Source organism: Athene noctua, chromosome 9, assembly GCF_965140245.1.
Source record: "Athene noctua chromosome 9, bAthNoc1.hap1.1, whole genome shotgun sequence".
NCBI classification, from domain to species: Eukaryota; Metazoa; Chordata; class Aves; order Strigiformes; family Strigidae; genus Athene; species Athene noctua.
The window spans coordinates 9,749,609-9,770,684 of NC_134045.1; the positions used below are offsets into that span (position 1 = coordinate 9,749,609).

The window sequence follows — 21,076 nt, forward strand, 5'->3', positions numbered from 1 at the left end:
TTGTGTTTATAAGTAATTTGCTTCAGAGAAAAAATACCTGAAATCTTTAGAAAATAATGCACTGGCATACAGAACTACTTTAAAAGAAAATCTTCTTTACATATGCATGGTGTTAAATGTAGTCAGAGGAAATCCACAAATTCAGGCCGTATTCTTATATAAAGCTCACTGTTATTCATACTTCAGTTCATCACAGGGGAGGGCTTATATCATTCCACATCAACTTTCATCTAGGAAATATTACTTTTTTTTTTTAGAAAATCAGAAAAAAATACAGTTTAGATTACTTGAAAGGTCATTGATTTGCCAGTGTTAATCTTCTGCAAGAAAGAGATTTACCTGGCACTTATACTTTATTTATTAGAAAAGCAAATATATTGCTATCAGGTTTCTCAGCAAGTCTCAGATGGACTACAAATACAGGGGGGTTTAATTACATGGATTATTTTTTTTTTTCAGATCAAGATGATAGAAAAAAAGATGATGCCATTGAATCAATAACTGACAGCGATGACTGTATTGTTTCAAGTCCAGTATCCAGGAATATTAAGGTGAGGCAGAGTATGGCAATTATTTGGTAAGTTGTAAGAAAAATATTTTAAGCCTAATGTCCTCTAAGAGTAGCTTTGCTATATCTAAGGTCAGATTCTAAGGCATTTTCAACGAATGTATGTTTTCCTGTTTCCAGCTCAAATAAACACCGTTCCACAGAAGAAAAAAAAAAAAAGTTACCTGACTATATTGTGCATGTGATTTATAGGTGTTTTTCTAATGGGGAAATTGGTTATAACTTTTTTCTCTTAATGTCATACACACTCAGAAGTAGACATTTCTAATTAGTTCCAATCTGAATTCAAATTCTAGACCTGCAGAAAATCTTCCTAATCAAACATAACTATTGTAATGTGAATGTCTAATGAACTTAGGCATATTGTTCAGTCCTACCTGTTGCCTTTATGGGGGAAAATGTGCTTTTCTGCTTCTTCCAATGCTTTCTGAGGAAGAGGAGGATAATTTCACTTGCAAGGCCTGTAGTAAACCTATAGTGCTTAGCTACCCACTGTGTTTCATCCCAGTCTGTTGATTTGATTGAATGTTGTTGAAATAACAATTATGTAAGCTTGACGTAAGTTAATAACATGCAAACCTTGCATTATTGTTCTAGTTCATCCACATAGATATCTTTTTCTGTTCCTGACTTCCAACCAGTTTTAGAACTGAGCATCAGTTTTCGAGAAAGTTTGTACATATACAGTACCAAATCACTTCAGTGTACTTCTTTTTCTGTTGTTATTTGTGGATGTGTATGGTAATGATATTCTCTTGGCTCATTCTTAAAACCAGCAATTAATGAGCATAAAGTCATAGACATAAAATACCACTGCATAGTGCAAATTTGGAAACTTTGATTTGAACAGTAGTTCTCTAAAAAAATAAGAACATTTCACACTTTTAGGTCTAACATTGACTGAACAACCTTAAAAAATATAAAATTAGCACTTAAAGTTGATCATAATACTTCTAACAGTAGTTCTTTGGTCTGTCAGCCTTCTTTTAAAGGACCAGAGATGTACCTTTATATCCTTTCAGTCTTAACTTTTTTTAATGTTCTGCAATGTGATAAGCTAGAAGTAGTTTGATGATTTTTTTTTTTTAATCCTTTTTTTCAAGGCTGTGTGGCATTTTACAAATAACTAGCAATAAGAAGCAATGATTCATATAAGAAATATTTCTCTTTTTTAAAAAAAATTGTAGAAGGGATTTAGGAATACTCTCACATATATATGCTGCAGAAAGATACAGAAGGTTCTTTTAAAGACAGAACTGCATTGCTTATATGTAAATGTTAAAAAATTGTTTTGCCTGTAATTTTGAGGACTAAAATGACTGCTACTCATCACCAGGAAGTCAAACTATAATACAGTTGATCTATACTCTTCTAGTCATCCTGTGTTTTATTTTATCAAAATTATTTAAGAACATGTCTGAGAGGATATTAAGTGTAGATTCATTTCAGGTTCATTAATTTCTACCTCTATCTATTGATCTGTTCCTCTGGTAACAAAGTGCATGTTCAAGAAGGGTAGATAACAAAAGCTGTAAAGTATTAAGGTAACTTGTTTGATACAACTTGGATTTTAAAAATAAGCAACGGTATGTTTGAAATCTTGGGTTAATTATAGAATACATCATGTGAAAACTGTGAATTTGTATTTTTTTTAAGATTAAAAATCACTGCCTTTTATCTTTTGAGATAAATATCCTGCTGGTAGTCAAACACTGTAAATAAGACTTGTGATTTTTAGAGATCGTTATGCTAATTATCCTATAAATCTGAGTTGTATGCCAAACTGTTTAAGCCATTTAAGATCATACTGTTTCTTTTTTGCATGTTGCAAATTAGACAGTTCATGGTTATTTCTTAGATATGTTGATCATAAAGGGTATCTAACAGATTTTTCCAGTACTTAGCTGTACCACTTGCTTCTTTCTCTTTTCTTCTTGTCTATGATGTATAATTAATCATAGATTACTTCATTTTGTTTCATTTCATTTACAACATTTATGAGCTTCACTTTGTCGGTATGAAATGCTTGTCCCCTTCTTTCCTTTCCAAAGTGGCGTAATTAGTGTTAGCATCTTTTTTAACAGGCTACATAAAGTTTAGTGGCTGGATTAAATCAAGTCATTAACATAATGTGCTATACAATTTGCCCCTATCTCTTTTCGTTTCCAGTACATCAAAGTGCCACAGAGTGCCAGTGTAATTGGGCCTTGCTAGCTTGTCAGGTTCAGTCAGGCTGATGGCTGCTGCTTTTACTAAAAAGCTTCCAGGCATGATAATTAATAGAGAAAAAGAAGTCTGAGAAATGTAAAAGTTTGGACAGTTCTCTATGAATATTTCATACATTTGAATAATCAGAACTTAACATTATCAATTTGATGTATAATACATTGATTAAAAGCCTTGTTTCAGATCCTCAAAATAGACATCAAAACTGGGAATTTGCATTTTCTTTGGCATGGTCTTTATATTTAAAAAAAATATATTTAAAAAAATCTTTTCCATCCCCTCCTCCCTTTCACCCTCATGTCTACACTTTATCCTTATAGCACATAATATAGCGTTCAATTATCACAATAAAATTTACTGCTGTCAGCCTCCAAGTTGTCTTAAAATGTGCCCATAAGGCAATTACTGGCACTGGCAAAACCGATTTATTTTATGGTGGTCCTGTTCTTTTCTATACGTGTGTTTACCCCTTTCTTTTTGTTGCAGATGCTGTGAGTGCATTATAATATAATATTATTATATTATAGTATAGTATATTATAAATGCTAATAGCAGTTTATTAGAAACTGTCATTATCAGTTCCTGTAAATTAAGATCTCAGAGTCTAATTAATTTTGACATGAAAGTCTCTCTTAAAACACCGTTAAAAAGCAATACCAATTCCCTGTGATTCTGCTGGTCAGTGAATCATGTTTATGTATAGGTGGGAAGATGTAAAGCATAAAGCTTATGTATAGCAAAGCAATAAATACTTTTCCTTTTATTATGTCTTTTTTGTACTTGGAATTACTTAAATAGTGCTCTTCCTCCTATGACATATTCGCATTCATTGAAAAATGAGAAAATCATTTGGACGTTGTATTGCAATGTTAAATTCTGGCTGACAGTTTCTCTTTGCATCTGTTTTCTGCATGGCTTGAGTACCTTTGGTGTACTTCAGGGAGATTTCAGAGTGCTCAGTGCTTTTCTTACTGGCTTGTTCTGTGAATATCTAATCTGAATTTAGGAAACTAAAATTTTAGGGTTTTAGTATTATCCTGTGTTGCCGAGTTGCTGAGTTGGCCTGATTGAGTTGTGCCAGAAGTACTAATCCTTTGAATTCTCTTAGTCTTGCCTGACTCTAACCTTAGCTCCTTTATGGTTTTCTTCTATAAGAAATTGGGGAAGTGCTGCCCCAGCATATTTAATGCAACGAGATTCATGAAACAGAACCATCTTATCGGAGTAAGATAAAAGTAACTTATTAAAGCTTTTAGAGTCAGTATTTTCAAAGATTACTGATGGATCTAAGATTGGAAAGAAGCATTTGCCATTCTTCATCTTTGAGGTGGTTGTTTACTATTGTGGTCACTACTAGACAGAAACTGAAGCAAAAGAGTGAAAATTTGAAGAATCCGGGAAAGACTTAAGTTGTCTTTTGCCACTGATAAAGTTTGAGATGGCAGCAGTTTGAATAGGCAGTACACTGAAATGATGGATTTACAACTTCTAGCACTTGTCAAATATAATTTGAAGTAATAATTAAAAGCGTGTACTACAAGTCATTCTTCTTGATAGAAGAACTGAAAGAAGAGGAGAAAATAATGCCAAAAAAAGTCAAAGACCTTTTGTTAAAACAGCTTTTAAAATTATTCAAAACAACAGAATCTTAAGTCATTAAGTAACCCATTACTTTTTAGGTAACAATTTAATATTCTGACTAATGAGTTTTAAAGCAGAAAGTCAGATTTAAGGCTGAGTGCATAAACCCATAGGAAAAAGTATCAACAGGAGCCATTTTTAACCTACCTGGTAATATATTTTTGGTTATGAATATGAATGCTCCTCAGTTGCTTACTCTGATATATTTATCAGATCTCATTTACATGGAAGTAACTTATGGTGACTTAACAAGTAGAAAGGAGTATTTTTCTAACTGGAGGTCTAAAAAGCAAAGGATGGGATTTGAAACTAAATTTGAGCTTTGAATAGCTGCAATATATGTCATCAAGCATAATTTTTTTCACACTGTGGGTAATATGAGAAAGAATCAAATTCCATTCATTTTTGCCTGTCTATATTATCCTCAAACAAAAATATAAAAATGGGGGGAGAACACAGTATCAAATATTAAATACTAAAGTTCTAAATAGAAAGAACAGGTGTATTTCAACTGTGTAATTTGATTTTTATTTTTTTTTGCTACAGATGCACTCTTAACAAATGAAAATGCCATACTGATACTTATGCTATCTTCCCATAGTAAAGGGTTTGTTTTTTTCTAAATGGATTAACTTTCAAATACAGTTTTTTAAAATTTTATTTTTGTAAATCAAACAAGAAGTCTTATGATCTACAGATAGAAAAATACATGCATAGATATATACAAAAGCAGAAATCGTATTATATTTGTCTTTCTGGTTTTTTACGTAATACAGCACTTATTTACTCTTATTTCTGTATCTTAAATATTGATGTGTATTAGCATACTAAAAATGTTCAGCGTAAGACCTTTTTATCAATAAATTATTTTTTATGCTTATTTATTTAAGGGTCATACTTATGTTGAAAGGCAATTTAAAGTGTACAGAGCATTTGATTTACTTATGTGACTAGTTGCTACGGATGTAGCTAACTGGCTTTGAGATTTGATGAGGTTGGTATTTGTTTTTTATTTTATCTAGTGGTATAATCAATGGTGAGTCTTAAACCCTAAAAAGAAATTAATACTCCTCTTTGAGACAGTCTGCAGTAGAGAGGGGTGTAGCTTAGTTCAGGACTATAACAATATTGCTTATGTAGGCTTCCCCACTTCTTGGGGAAAAAATAAGTCAGAGTTGAGGAAGTTTGTATCTCACCAGTCAAATAGCTCCAGATATATCTGCTTTTTCGTATCTATCCATCCCTAGAAACAGTTTATCTTTAAAAGCTCTTAGTTGAGGCAGTGCCGCAGGCAACTTGCAAAACCAAATCTTTAAAAACAGTTCAACTTCAGGAGAAACACTAAACTTTATGTTTATTCTTCAGAAAGCTTGGGGAAAGCAAGCCATTTGAAGGGAAGAAATTATATTATTCAAGTGATTAAAAGTTGTATTATAAGCAAAGGGCAAATGTGACTCTACAGATGTATAGCTGCGTCTCATGGTGAGAAAGGTTCGCATCCCTCAAGATTCAGTATTTTCTAAAATGCTTGGTGTTTTATACTGAGTCAGAAAGTGTCTTCTCTAAAAAAAAAAAATCATTGCATTGATGGATATGTTGCAGATTTGCATAGTAGAGGCAATATCTATTCATTGAATTGTCTCAGTCTACAGCAAGTAGTTCATGCCTTTTGAAGTTATTAAAGATTAATTCATGCTCTGAAAATGGTGATTTTGGACTTTGCAGTAGATAAAATGGCACCAACCAAGGACATACTCATTGTCACTGTCATGGTTTGAGCTCAGAGGGCAACTGAGCACCATGCAACTGCTTACTCCCCCCTTCCCCCTCCCAGCACTGTGAATGGGAAAATAAGCAAAGGTGCTGCTCACTCCATGCTTCCCCCCAGTGCTGAGAAAGAGGGAAGCAAAAGACCCGGAAACTTGAGGTAGGGACAAGAAGGGATGATCTCATACTTTAAGTCACAGGCAAAAGATAGACTCGTTAAGGGAAGAAAAAAGGAACATAAATTTAATACAGACATTAACAACAACAACATATAACAGACAGTAGGACCATAAGCAGCATCACCACATCCTGAAAACACCTTCCCCCACCCCTCCCTTCTTCCCGGGCCCAGCTTTGCTCCCCATTTCTCTATCTCCTTTCTCCCAGCAGCGCAGGGGCAGGGAATGGGGGCTGTGGTCAGTCCTGCCACTTCTTTTACCTTGCGGTGGGGAGGAACTTCTGGCACCCCTGCCCCGTTCCAGCACAGTCCCCCTCTCACAGGAGTCAGCCCTCCACACACCAACTCCGACATGAGTCACCCCACAGGTGTGTGGGTCACCCCTGCGAGTTGCAATCCTCCCAGTGCCGAACTACAACAGCGGGGCCTTCTTCCCATGCGGTCCTGGCCTCCTTCAGACGAGCCACTGGGGTCGGTGTGGGGTTCTCCACGGGCCACAAATCGGTATCTGCTCCACCGTAGCCCCCATGGGTGGGGGACGGCCCTGCCGTCTCACCACGGGATACAGGGGAGTCTCTGCTCTGGCCCACCTCCCCCTTCTCCTCCGTTCTTCCCCTAACCTTGGTGTTCACACGGAAGTTCTCCTTGCAACTCCTCCTCACAGCTCCTACCACTCCTCCCAGGTTCCCCTTCTTAAATACGTTATTGCAGAGGTGCAGCTAATTGGCCCAACCTTGGTGCAAAGGTGGGTCCGGCTTGGAGCTGGGGGAGCTTTGAGAAGCTTTTTACAGGAGGCCACTGCTGTAGCTACCAAAAAACCCCCACCGCTCACCCGAACAAGTTTTTTGTTCAGTGTGTTTTGTTCAGAGCTGAAGAGATTGCATTGAACCTTTTTATGGTGCTAACCTTGTGTCATTGCATTCTCCTCCTACGACATGGCAAAAACAACGATGCTGGGGGAAGATTATATGTGCCCTCACCTCCTTCACAGTAAATCCGATTCCAAAAGAGCTATTGAACAAGGAGAGATCTCTCTGCATGCACTTTTGTAAGTCCTATCCGTTTGGAGAAGGAACAGGGAGCATTTCCGTATCCCTCTGTTCTCACATCTACACCATTGTGGGGAAAATCTACAAATAAAAGATGTTGTTTATTACATGAAGAGTCACTGCATACAGTTAAAGACTATAATTTATTTTTAATATGTATATTTATGTGTATATGTAAGATGTTGACCTGTTAATCATTATTACTTAATGAGTGATGTCTGTGTCTGAATAGTTACATTAGGTTGAGATTCCTACAGTAGCATTCCTTTGCAGTTCTCTTGCAACGTTAATAAGATGATCACAGGAATTTGGCACTTAATAGAGGAAGAAGATAATTTCTCATTCAATCAATATATTTGTCAGTCAAGTAATATTGATAGTGATCAACATATTGATAGCAAATGTATAATTGTGATTATTGAACAATATAGTTTATCTGATGGGCTCTCTGCTAGAAATAGAAGGGAACAAGTAAGTAGACTGTGGAAATAAATCCTTAAAATATTAAAGAGTAAAGCATAAATATGTTTGAGCATTGGTAAAGATAGGATCCAAGTTGATTTTAAGGTTAAAAAATTTCATTTATTTTGAGTTTTTCAAGGGCAATATATTAGTAAAACTGTGGATGTAAAAAATAGGAATATTGTTTACATTGTTCCTATAAGCAAGGCATTTTCAATGCTGCTGTTCTGTGCAGAAAGCACAAATATTTTTTTTTTGTAAAACACTTAATTCGGTGGGATGCTATTGTGGACCTTTTGAGTCAATTGAAATTTCATTATTCACCTTCATATCTTAGAATTTTATTGTCACCAAAAAGGAAATTGAAATATAGAATTACAGATTCTTGAAGATGGAAGTCAATAATTTTATGGAATTAAAAAAAGGGCTTTTTAATCTCAGAAATCAGAAAGATGAGAAAAGTTATTTTGAGACTTCAAATTCTGATGTAATGTCCAATGCATTTACTGCTTAACCTAATTCTAAAGCTTGTTAAAGGAGTTCAGTGATTCTTCCAAATCTCTGGGTAGTGTTCATTACAAAGAGTCAATATCAAATTGTAAAGAAAGGATATTGACATAGACTGAGTATCTTGCCCATGTTTTTTTTTCCTCACTTGCAGTAAAAACACTGAACTGGTTTCTCAGAGACAATTTTTAAAAGCTTTTATTATTCTTTATTTAAATACTTGTTTCCAGCCTCTCTGTTAGAGGAAATTTCATATTATATTTTGGTTTAACTACTAATTTTAAAGACTAATTTTATTGCCATCAAAGTAGAATGATTTGGGGGAAGTAATTGATCATGGCAAACTATCCATTTTACATTTGAATAACGTCTAATAAATGAGACCAAGGCTTAAAAAAACCAACAACTTAGGAAAATATTTAATAACATACTTCACTCTGCATCATAGAAATATAAATGGCTGTTTAAAAATTAATTCCTATCATATATTGGATGCTACATATATTTTCAGCATGGCTACATAATACAAGCAGTTTTGTACTGGTAGTGAAATATGACATGCTAACTATGCTGTTCTTAAGTAGTTCTGTATTTTTTATTTGTAAATATCTTTTTTTTAATCAGCTTTTGTTCTCCTTTGTATATACTGTACTCTTGTTTAATATTAATAAAACCAGGCCTTAAAATATTCTTGATTGTTAAGTTCTAAAGTTGTTTTTTTTTTTCTTGAGATTTTCTAATTGTATGAATCAGTTATTTGCTTCCTTGTAAGATAGAAAGCAGAAGACCTGGATTTACCCTGCTGTCCTTGAAAAACTATAATAGTCTTTGCCTACAGTATGCAATTACAACTGTTAAATATGTCAAACAAATTTTAAGATATGTAAAAGGAATACTTTATAATACAGGATATTGTATTTGGACCTGATTCATAAACTACTGTCTGTGTACAAACTAGTCTGACATAGCTGCTAAATACTTTGGGGTGAACAAAACCACTCAGCGTATCACTTTGAATACAGATGCTAATACATCTGTTCAATGCAAGAAGAAAAGAGTTGTTTCTGAAGTAAAATTAGACAATAGAGCCAATTTCATTTTTTATGCATGTGAATGTAGAGTGCTTGAGGTTATTAGTTGAAACTGAGTAACCTTTCCAGGCTTTCATCTCTTTCTTTTCAAATTTGAATATGAAAAGCATATTCAAGTCAAAGACCATCACTTTAATGACATTTGGCAGTCATTTGATTTATTAGATTTTAGAAAAAAAAATTTCCTTTAAATATTTCATCATTCTATGCTAATCCCAGTAATATTGCCAGCTGAAGCCATGTACCTGTATTAGTGGAGACAGAATGGTGTGGAATTTTCTCTGTCATCCTAGTAAAATTTCCATGAATCTACTGAATAATAAAACAACCTTATTGAAATATTCAGATTTGGGTTTTTAGTTAAAGTGTCTTAGGATACATAATAAAAGAAAATGTCTTTTGAAAGGAGGGGGTAAAATTACTTCATCAAATATTGAAAGGGCTTGACAGCAAGGGAAATTGTTCTATATAATGGATATTTTTACAATAGGATACACCTGCTTTTCAGTTTGATTAATTATATAATTTGCTTGGAAAAAATATAAGCTATCTCCATAATAAATTAGAATATTGACTTGTAGTTCTAACACTGAATCTAGAAAGCTAATCTTATTAGTATCATTTATTACTTAGTGATTTAAGTTTACAATCAAAAATTGTCGAAATATTTCATATAGGTGAAATATTTTTTAAAAAGTTATGAACTTGAAAAGAAAGGAAAGAAGTAAAATTTTTTTTTACATTGCTGAACTCCAGCGTGTTCTGTTTGCTCTTTGAATACTCACCTATGTCGTCCAATTTTGAAACCATAGTGGCTTTTCTTTCTTTGAATTACCTATTTCCCTAGAGTTACCTAGGGAAATATTTGTGATTTTTTCTGTGGAGTCTGACATTCCTACTTAAATACATAAACCTTATTAAAATTTATCTGTACACAAGTAATACAGACTCTGCCAAGCAATATGAAACAATTTCATACAGCAACAGAAAAATGTACTTTTAGTTAGAGATAATAATAGGCTCTGGTGAAGAGCAATTGGGATATTACTTTTATTATCAGATTGTTAATTTTAACTTTTAAATGTATATTTTATTTCACTAGAAAAGTTCAGTATACAAAGTTGAATTCCATATAAATACATTGTTTTACATGCCTAACTACTTTGTGACTTGATGGATTTTTACTGAACTACTTGTAGTATAGTCTGCAGTAGGCACTGAGTAACAATTCTCTTTCATTTGGAAAGCTTTGGTACCTAATATTACTGAGACTATTTCAAGCAGCTATAGGGTCAAGATACAAATCACTTTGCTGTGTAGCTAAAAATAATGGCAACTGAAATTTGAGGTTCAGATATGATTTGTACATGAAGATAACCTTAACCTAATCTTCTCCAGCAGAGTACGACTATTGCAAAAATATTTTTAACACTGAATGTAAATCAGTATCTGTTGCATCAGTCTTCTCACCTAGAGACCCTGGGGCTTTAGAATCTCATTGTGTCTATGTCAAAATCAATCAATCAGTGTTAATCATACAAAATAGCCAATGATTTACATGTATGTTTGTTTTGTGAAACACTTCAAGAAACACAAAATAATTTGTATTATGTGTTTGCTTTGTATTTAAATAGGCAACTGAAAAAATCCGTATTGAAATTATATCACTTGGTCTTACTGAGTCACGAATTGCATCAGATGAAACAATAGAGCAGCTGTTTGTAGAATGGAGATTATACAATTTTCTTACAGAGGAGACCCCACTGTCACTTCCAAAACCAACAAGTGGTCAGAGGATTCACTATAACTATAGCAATGGTAAGTATGATCTATTCCTGATCAGGCTTGTTTCTTCTATTAAATTCTCTCTTATGAAAATATCTGCTAATAAAGCCTTCTTCCTCTACATATTATGGTTGCATTTATCTGTGCACTGATTGTCTATTTCCCAAGTTTGGGGGAGATATTAGAGGTGGTTTTTAAGAAATGAGGTACAGATGCAATTATCAAGTAGGAAATTAATTATTGAAGTAGGCTTGTGCATGAAATAGTAACATTATAATATATTTAAATATGTTGCTAGCACATAGATTTTAAAATTAGGCTATACGTAACTAAAATTTATGTATTCCTTTAAAAAGAACACGATGAACTGATTTTTCTGTCAGTACATGATGATACAGGAAGAGAAAAATATTCCATGTAACCATGTACAACTAAAATACAGTTAAAAAGAGAAGATAAGTAATTGTACTCAATCATCACTTGGGAATACTCAGTGTTTCTTGAATAAGAACTTTTTGAAATAGGAAATTATTCAGCCATATTTAATACTAATACATTGCTATTTACTTCATAATACTTAATCCTGCATGTTCCATATGCTCTTCTCTAATAAATGAACATTTGAAAATACTTGATGTCAGTACACAATGTTATGTACACTAATAGCATACACAGATCTATTGTAATAATTGATAATTCTCTTGTTACTTTCCCAGCTATTCCATAGTATTTCAGTTATTCATTAACTTTTTTTTCCCATTAAAGTCTTATTTCATTTAAGATTCAGTCTGAGTGCTTTATGTTGTCTTGGACTTTAAGTATTGCATTTTTAGCTGAGAGTATTGTGGAGCAGGTGAATCAGTTTGTTATTTGCGACACACCATTAATCCAGGCATTCAAATTAAGCATTCTTTTAAAAATAATTTTGTAATAGTGGCTTTGCAAAAGTGGTGTCGCAGTCAGATCTTTAAAATTGCTACCATCTAGAAACCTGATTTTAGATTTGCCAAAGAATTTACTCACATCCTCCTAATAAACTATTGGATTACCCCATAGTTGAAGACTGAAATCCCTCATAGATGTCACATCAACCATCGCTATAGTGGTACTGCCCATTTGAGAGAGAATATAGAGGACAGGACAGGGCACAATGTGTTAACTTCTGTGACTCTGAGGAAGTCAGTAATCTTTGTAAGGCTTTAGGGGAAAAAAAACCCAACAAAACAATAAAAAAACACAACCCACCACAAAAATTAGTAGTACTTCAAACTCTTTCATTCAAACAAATGAGATTTCTGGCATATACTAAATGTGGTATCAGATAAGTAAGAACTCTTTTTATGAGCTGAACAGTATTCATCTTGCTAGCTGCTGTAAACACTTTTCCAGATGTTCTAGATAGGCAATCAAAAATGAAGTAAATTTTTTTTAAACCTCATTGAAATAACACCGCAAGCCAATAAAAGCTATTTAACACTTCTCATTTATCTTCCTTCTTGAATTCTTACTGCTTTGAACATAAGAAGCATTCAGAAGGTATAAAAATTCTTACACAATATTCTGATTCCTGTGTATATTGGATATGGTCTAAGCATATTAGTTTTTTAAGTATTGACTCTGCAAAGTTAAACTAGCAAAATGCAGCAAAGCTGTGACAAATACAGAATGAAATTTCAGACTCTTAAGACAGTTATGAAACTTAACTATATTTCAAGCTGTGATATTTGAAAATAGTATCATGATTTGTAGAGACTGTAATCCATAAGGCTTTCCAGTGTGGTATTGCTGCATCATATTATTTCTGCTAGTCAAAACCTGGCTTCATGGCTTTGATTATTCTATTTGCTGCTTCAGTATCAAATATAGAACTGTTTAAAATATCCTAATTAATCAAAATCAAAAGATAGTTTTGGTCTAAATTGCTTCCGGACTGTATTCTGCAGCATAATACTAATATGGTTGTTATTTGCAGCGTTTTGCTTAGATAATTGGTCATCTAATTACTACTCAAGATGAGCTTTGCATATAGAGGGAAAAAAGCCTAATGAATCTGGTTTTTGATAATGTCAGTTGGAAAGCCAGTAAGTTAATAGTAATGAAATCTGCATGTGTGTTTACTATAGCTTTACTGTATCTCTTAGTCATGTCTAATTAGACTTGAATATGTTGAATATTTGAGGTAAATTGAATATTTTCTTTAATAAAAATGAGATTTGCATGGGTAGAAAGAAATTTACTTTGAGCTTAGAAGGAAACTAATAGTACTCTAGATTTTTGCGTGGAGAACATCAGGGTAAGTCCATAAGTAATCTAAAAATAAAAATTAATTCTTATAAATAAAACATTTTACATTTTTTATGACTGGAACAGTTTGACTGTTAAAAACCTCTTAATTGATACAGAAGGGTCCATGAGCTTTGTTGCTTAAAAAACATTTGAAGTTTTTCCATACCTTTGCACATCCTTCACTGTCATTGCTTGACGTGTAAGAGATTCCAGAAGATTGATGGAATCATGTTGGAAAACAATATAGTAGAACTCCATTGATCTGGACATACAAAAATGTATTTCCCTTTTCACAAGTGGTTAGAGCATTTAACTTGACATTAATTGTTTATTTTGTCTATGACTTTTTGACTAGGAATGGTTAGAAGACCATTTTATTTCCTGCAAGTTCTTCTTGGAAAAGAAACTTGAATGGGAGGTTTATACCCTCTAGGGTTATACTGCGTAACTCTTGATTTGCCGTGACGTTGTTTACATCTACTGATGGCCATTCTGACTGAGGAGAGGGGCTGTTGTGTTCATTGGTGATAGAAAGAGAATATCCAAGAATGCTTCCAAACAGTACAAAACCATAAATTCAAAGAAGAATGGAACTTTCAAATTTGTCCTTATACCATGAGTCTGTCAGGATAATTTGGTAGAAAGGAAGGATTTTGATTTTTTGATGGGGTTTGTTTTGGTATGGTTTGGTTTTGATGTCAGGGCATGTTACAGATCATAGTAAGCAATGAATTCATATTTGAACTTTTTAATGCAGTGTACTGGTTTCATCTGGAAACCATACCATACCAGGACATGCAGTTTAAAATTGTGTGCCAGAAATTATTTATTTCCAGTCATGTCACAATATATACTTTTAAGTGAATGTAATGGCACTGTCAGAAAAATATAGGGAAATATATTTCTCCAAGCAAATAAAGCCCAGTTTCCCTCATATATAAATGCATCGATTGATACTTAACTCTTAATTTCAGTAAAATAAATATTTTTCTTGTCAGGGCCACAATTATTTAAATTACAAAACTCAGGTTAGTTCATAAATGTTAACAAAAAGCATTTATATTTTATTAAATATGAGGACTTAACTATGAAAATGCTGAGATGGCAAGAAAATTACTAAAAGGATTGGTAGATGGTCTGAAATATGTCCTTATCACTGTATACAGTGGTTTTAGAGAACAAACAGCAGCAGTAGAGAAAGGTTTACAAAATTTTGCCAATATTTTATACAACATTTAATCAGAAAACTTTCTCTCTTGAGTGAACTGGTGGTTATTTGAACAACTTGAAGTACAAGTGTAAGTAGACCAAAGAAAGGGAAGGTGGGAAAAAGATGGTGGGGTTTATTTTTTATTTAAAGATTCTTCTGAAGATCCATATTCTAAAAGGTAGATTCCTCAGTATAACTAATGAAAATGTTAAGGCCTTGCATCAGAAAACATTGTTATACTTCCTTGTGTTTATTTCTTTTCTCCATTAAAGCTCATCACTGTGATGCAACTCTGCTTTATCACAGTAATTTCATTTTGTTAGAAAGTGAACTCTGAAAAAAAAAAAAGCTATAACAGACCCAGTTATGTTAATGTTTGGAATTGCAGTGATTTTTAACAAGGTCCCAGGGTCACTGTAATCTTCAGGTTTTAGGAAAAACTTTAAAATTATCATTTTAGATGTAAGCTGTCACAAGTTAATTTGAATTGTTTTTCAATTAATTGGATGGAAATACGAGATGTTCTGTGCCTTGGAGCAATGTTATAATTCTAAGTTCAGGCAGTGCTAAGGGGTGATATGAAAGCATGTTGTTCATCAAGATCTAAAAATACTTTTTCACTATGGTTAATCATTTTCCTCAGACCTGAATGGACTTCTTGTGATGAATTTTCCATTTAGTGAAATTAATTCGAACTCGAGGTTGGTAAATAATTTCCACTTAAAATTGTTTAAATACAGAATTAGTAAACTTAGGAAATTCCATTTGGGATGCTTATGGGAAAGAGAAGAATCTGTTGATGTGGCAGCTCCTTTGAAGTTCTTTGGCTGTCCATCTGTCTCCCTGCTGCCTCCCCATCACTTCCTGTGGTGGCCTCGGGAGCACTTGGCCATGAGAGTAGCACATGTGGAAAGTCATCCACATGCCCAAGAGAATAGCAGATGTCAGTAACATCTTCTTTTAACCTGTCTAAGAAAGTAAGACTATTGTCGGTGGAAGCTAAGGATTCCAAGACAGAACACAATGCTCTTAGTTCTGTTAGTGGTGAAAAAGGCATTAAAGTGCAGATTCCTTTGAATGATTCATATACCAATTGTACTGGCTGTTTGCTAAAAGTAGCTGATTTCTAATAGTGACTCTGCTGGCCAGGTAAGAGCTGAGGAACAGCTTTGGAAAAAATTGGAGAAAGATTACCTCTGGAAGGTGTGCTTCTGAGAAAGACTTCTGTAGGCATATATATTCCTTAATAAATCCCTCTGTCAGGAATTAATTTGAGCCTGCTTATCTCTTTCATACTCCTGTATTCCAATACTCTGTGCTCCTTTGTAGAATTGGTAATTTCTGTTTATACAAATAAGTTTGTTATGGATAGTAGAAGGCAGTGTGAAATACATTAAATATTTCTGTCAGCACATAGGAAAAGGAAACCTTAATGTGATGTGAGAGTACAGTGACAGAGTTAACTAGAGGAGAGTGAATATTAAAGATGTTGGAATTTAAAGACAGACAAAGTTCTAGCTCCTCCTCCTGCCCTCAAAAACAAACGAAAAATGTTCCTAAGAGCTGTGTTTTTTTCTCTGAGGGTTATATTCATTCTAGTTCTGTCCTATAAAAATTTTTTTGCAGCTGCATTTTTCACTTGGGAAAAAAAATAATTCCTTTTAACACTGTTTATCAATTTTCACATCCTGAATTTTCATAATCTTTCACAGTACTTTACTGATACTTATAGTTTGATACCATTTGCAAGAAAGCAGCTACTTTCTTAATATAAGGTGCCCCAAAACTTCTTAACGAATATCCTAAAATCCTGTTTCTCATTCTTTTATTCTTTTTTCTAAACCAAGGCTATTTTTCATTGTAGGTCATATTAATGGTACGAAAATTAAAAGCTGGTCCTTTTGTTTGTATTTTAAATTAAAACAATAAAAGGCTTTCAGAGCACTCACACTCCCCAGGCTGTGGATTTTGTCCAGTCCATTGGTCTAGATGTTTCTCTAACTGAAATATTGTGGCAGGAAAGGAGGATTAAATTACTGAGGCTGTCAAAAAGGACAAGCACTCTGCCATACGTTATCATTATCACTAGCTTCCTCAGTGGAAGAAAATGCAGTAAATCACTTCAAATACAAAGCAATAAAGACCACTGGCTTTTAAAATCATGACTGCTATTGCCATTAACAGAAAATGACAGCTATGTGGCATGCTTAGATGCTGCTTGTATCTTTTTTGACAGTGTGCATATAAACCTGCCAGTGACATGCCATTAGATCACATGACCTTTCAAATTTGATTCTAACATTGTTACTTTTCCATAGGAAAGACAAGGGAAAAATATGTTTGTTTTTCTTTGTTCTTTTCCTCATGCTCTTTCTTCTAAAAGATGAAAAACACTTGATAACTAATTATATTAATTACAATTTGCTTTGCAGTGATACATGTGGATAAGGCAAATAATGGCGCAAGAAGAGAGTATCTCAAGTCTATGCTTCTAAAGCCAGATCTACATACTGACAGGTACTTATTAGTGATGAAAAACTCTATTAAACATCTTCATAAATAATGTTTAGGGTTTGACTTGTTTGATTTTATTGAGGAGGTATCCCTGAGAAGTTAATACTTAAATAACTAGAGAAAATTTTGTGGCATCTAGAAATGATACCTACATTCTGATGTGGCAATTGATTTACGTTTCTTCCCTGAGTAGGTTTGTGCAGCATGGAATATTGCAACATCTCTTAATATTGTTTTAGTGATGGGTTTTGGGTTTTTTTCAACAACTGTTTTGAAAAAGAGAGATTCTGTCATCAACATTCTATCAATAATGAATTTGAAAGGCACATATCTGCCTGATGGTAGAGTAATACATCTGTTGCTTTCTGAATTCAGAGTACTAAAAGAGATGTAAGAGCTTCAGAAAGTGTTCCCTCACCCTAGAATTTCCGAAACCATATATATATACACACACATAGATGTAGCAGGCAGCTATTATATGAATTCATATGAGAGAAAGTATAAATTAGTCTTGTCCAAGCTCGTAATAATAATTTTTTTCTTATTCAAATTTTTGATTGAGATAGCATGCACATTACTTTGAGAGAATCAATGACATCCTTTGATTGTTTCCTCTTGAAGGTCAATCTTCATTAAAATGTAACAATTATTAATTTAAAGATGCATTTAATTTGCAGAAGAATAGAATACCTGCTGATTGTATTTGAAGTGTAGGAGTTACTTGTAAATCTTTTACTTATTTATTCACAAATCACAGATTCACTCTGCAGTAAGAGAGTGAATGATCTCTCTTCATTCCATTTCCCTTCTAAAGCTGATTTTCATGTCTTGGCCAGGAAGCAGGTTTTACTGGAAAGGAGAATGGAACATGGAACACCATGAAATGATGACTTGCTGGGATGGAAATATCATACCAGAACATTGTTAGGTTCAGAGATTTTTTTTTTAAAAAATTCTTCACTTAATAAGCAAGCAGAGGACGTTTTTTTTACCATATATAGATTAGGAAAGTAGGTAACATGTTTTACTAAGAATTTAACGACACCGAGGACAAAATATTCTTTGACAGATAATTCAGCAAAGGAAAATAGCCAGTCTGTGGGCTCTGAGTATTTAGATATCCATACTAAATATTTAACAAACCTAAGGTAAAAATAAGGTAAAATAAATAACAGCAATGAACTTTTTCCCACCACAGAAGTATTCATGTTACGTGTGCCATCATGGTACCGTCCTCTGTTAGGGGGCAGGTTGTTTCCTGCATTTATCGGTGTGTCTAGTTTGGTCTGTGGTGAAATTTCAATTCTGCATTGACTAAAGAGCAAGGCAGGAAGTTCATTAGTAGTCCTGTTCCCCACTTTATCCTAGCAAGAGGACCACCAAGAAACAAAATTTATGGAAAGATTCTGCCTATACACCAAATGTTTTCAACTCTATGCATTTTAAACCTGGCCTAGTTATATCTTCAACACATGTTTTCTATCACAAGCCTTACAAACTAATATCAGAGCTTTTTCAGCTGAAACAGGAACTGAACTAAACTAATCCTTTAAAGCTCAGGAAACCAAATTATCAAGGATATAAATATCATTGAAAATTGACTGCACATGGTTTACCCTGACACTGTTGGTGTTTGTGCTGTGCCAGATTACAGAAGCATAGATTATGTGTTATGTATATTAAGTGGTGTATTAAGTTTTCAGGTGCACTTTCTCCCTGTTACAAAAAATGTTGTTAGAAATGATACTCAAAATGATGGGTCTATATTAAAACATAAATAAATAGATACATCACATGCTGGTTTTGTCTTCCAAATGGAAAGTCACTTTAATGAATGTCACTTGTAAAAGACAAATATTCTCAGGTGTTAAAAGATATATTAGTATAATACATAAAATTACTGCTAAGCCAAAGCTGCAACTATAGCCTAATCCAAAGTTGAAACAGGAGGCAACTTGGCCCTGAAAATAATGCATTTCACAGATTTGTACTCTCTTAGTTTATACTTACAAATAAAAAACCCCCCATAGATTGATGGGGCATTTATATGGGAAATTATGTTTATGTCATAGAATCATAGAATCGTTCAAGTTGGAAAAGACCTTTAGGATCATTTAGTTCAACCATTAACCTAACACTGCCAAGTCCACCACTAAACCATATTCCTAAATGCCACATCTACACATTTTTTAAATACCTCCAGGGTGGTGACTCAACTACTTCCCTGGGCAGCCTGTTCCAGTCCTTGACAGTCCTTCCAGTGAAGAAATTTTTCCTAATACCCAATCTAAAATTTGTTGGGAGTGGGGTTTACTGTTCATTAAAAGAAATTTCAAAACAAAGTTGATTTTTCTTTCAATTTCATTTCTTGATATGAAATCATTGTGTTTATTACAAATATTGATTTTGGTTCCACATTTGAATAAATAGCTCTAGTGACAGAAAATGCAAGAATATTCACTATTCAAGAAAATATGCTGTGAAATAAATTATAAAAAATCTAAAGATGGTTCTCTTTTTACCAGCATCTTTGTCTTTATGGTTTCAGACAGACAGTGTCTCTATCATTAATATGGAAATTTTGTCAGAACACTTGTTTTTTCTTATACCTGTCCTGTGTGACATGGGTAGTCTTTTTGTTTTGTTTCTTCTGTTTAATAGGGATTCAAATTACAATTCATTATTTATGTTAGGAAGCCGTACTTACTAACATTTCTAAAACTTTGCAAAAAAAGATACAACATTTTTATTTTATTTTATCATCTGAACCCATAGTTATTTCCTTAAATGTTCAAGTCTTTAAATCACTTATTAGCAGGAGGCATTTCTGGCAGTCCATTTAACCTACTGTAACTGTGTCATAGTTATTTTTTATTCTTCATTCTGTTTGTAGTCCCCTGTTGCCTTTCAGCATTTTAAAGAGCGTAGAAATTCGGGTCTTATATAGAGAAACTTCCCTGATTCCTTATGCCAGATTGTACTTGCAATGCTTGCAGACCTGGCAGTAGAGTATATGCTCTTCTGACAAGTGTCAACAGAGACATATGTGAAGAATGGAGGAATCCATTCTTCTAACAGTCACCCCGCTGTGATAACAAGAGTGAACAGCTTTATGCGAGAGGTTTCCAGGATGATCCTGACAGGTGTATCATTTCTAGGAGAAAATGATTGTTACTCCAAAAAAATGACTATATGAAGTCATTGTTCTCCAAAGTAACAAAATCTATGCATCCATGTTATAGGAGTACAGAGCATGTGTACAGTGTTAGCTTTACATTAATATCTATATTAACACACAAGGTTTTCTCCTTGCTGACTAAAAATGACTGATCTCTGGAATAAAGAATTGCCTACATCACAGCTTTTGTCCAGGCACTCTAAATTCCCTGCTGGTGGTAACACCTTTAAGTGTTATCATAACAACAATAATAAATATTTGTCCACTTTTTCTGCTTCATTGTAAAGCACTTTTTAAGCTTAAGGCAGTTATTTTTCTACTTTTCTTTTGGCCCTTTATTAGCAGAGAAGTTTCATCTAGTTCTCTAGTCTTTCTTGCAGTGGCTAGCAAATATCTTCCTACACAGTATTTCTAAAAGGATGTCAAGATTTCTTCTTATTCTGTCAGCAGGCGTGGGATTCCTGCAGGGAAGGGAGTACTGATACCTCATGTTACATAAAAGAAATATGTGGATGAGCTAGAGACAAAGTCTAGGATCTTAGAGACAAATATGAGAGAGGAACACTCTACATAGCTTTATGTAAGAAATCCTAGTATGAATTTGATATTCCAAC

The 21,076-nt window shown here is 33.7% G+C and overlaps 1 protein-coding gene across 2 annotated transcripts in view; it reads left to right on the forward strand.

Annotated features, from left to right (window-relative positions):
- RPGRIP1L (RPGRIP1 like) overlaps window positions 1–21,076 on the forward strand; it is an 80,733-nt gene that overhangs the window by 50,894 nt on the left and 8,763 nt on the right. For both annotated transcript variants that reach the window (XM_074913405.1, XM_074913406.1), the window contains exons 21-23: window positions 460–551; window positions 11,124–11,307; window positions 17,203–17,287. In XM_074913405.1, the coding sequence (XP_074769506.1) occupies window positions 460–551; window positions 11,124–11,307; window positions 17,203–17,287 (361 nt within the window). The remainder of the gene's footprint in view (window positions 1–459; window positions 552–11,123; window positions 11,308–17,202; window positions 17,288–21,076) is intronic.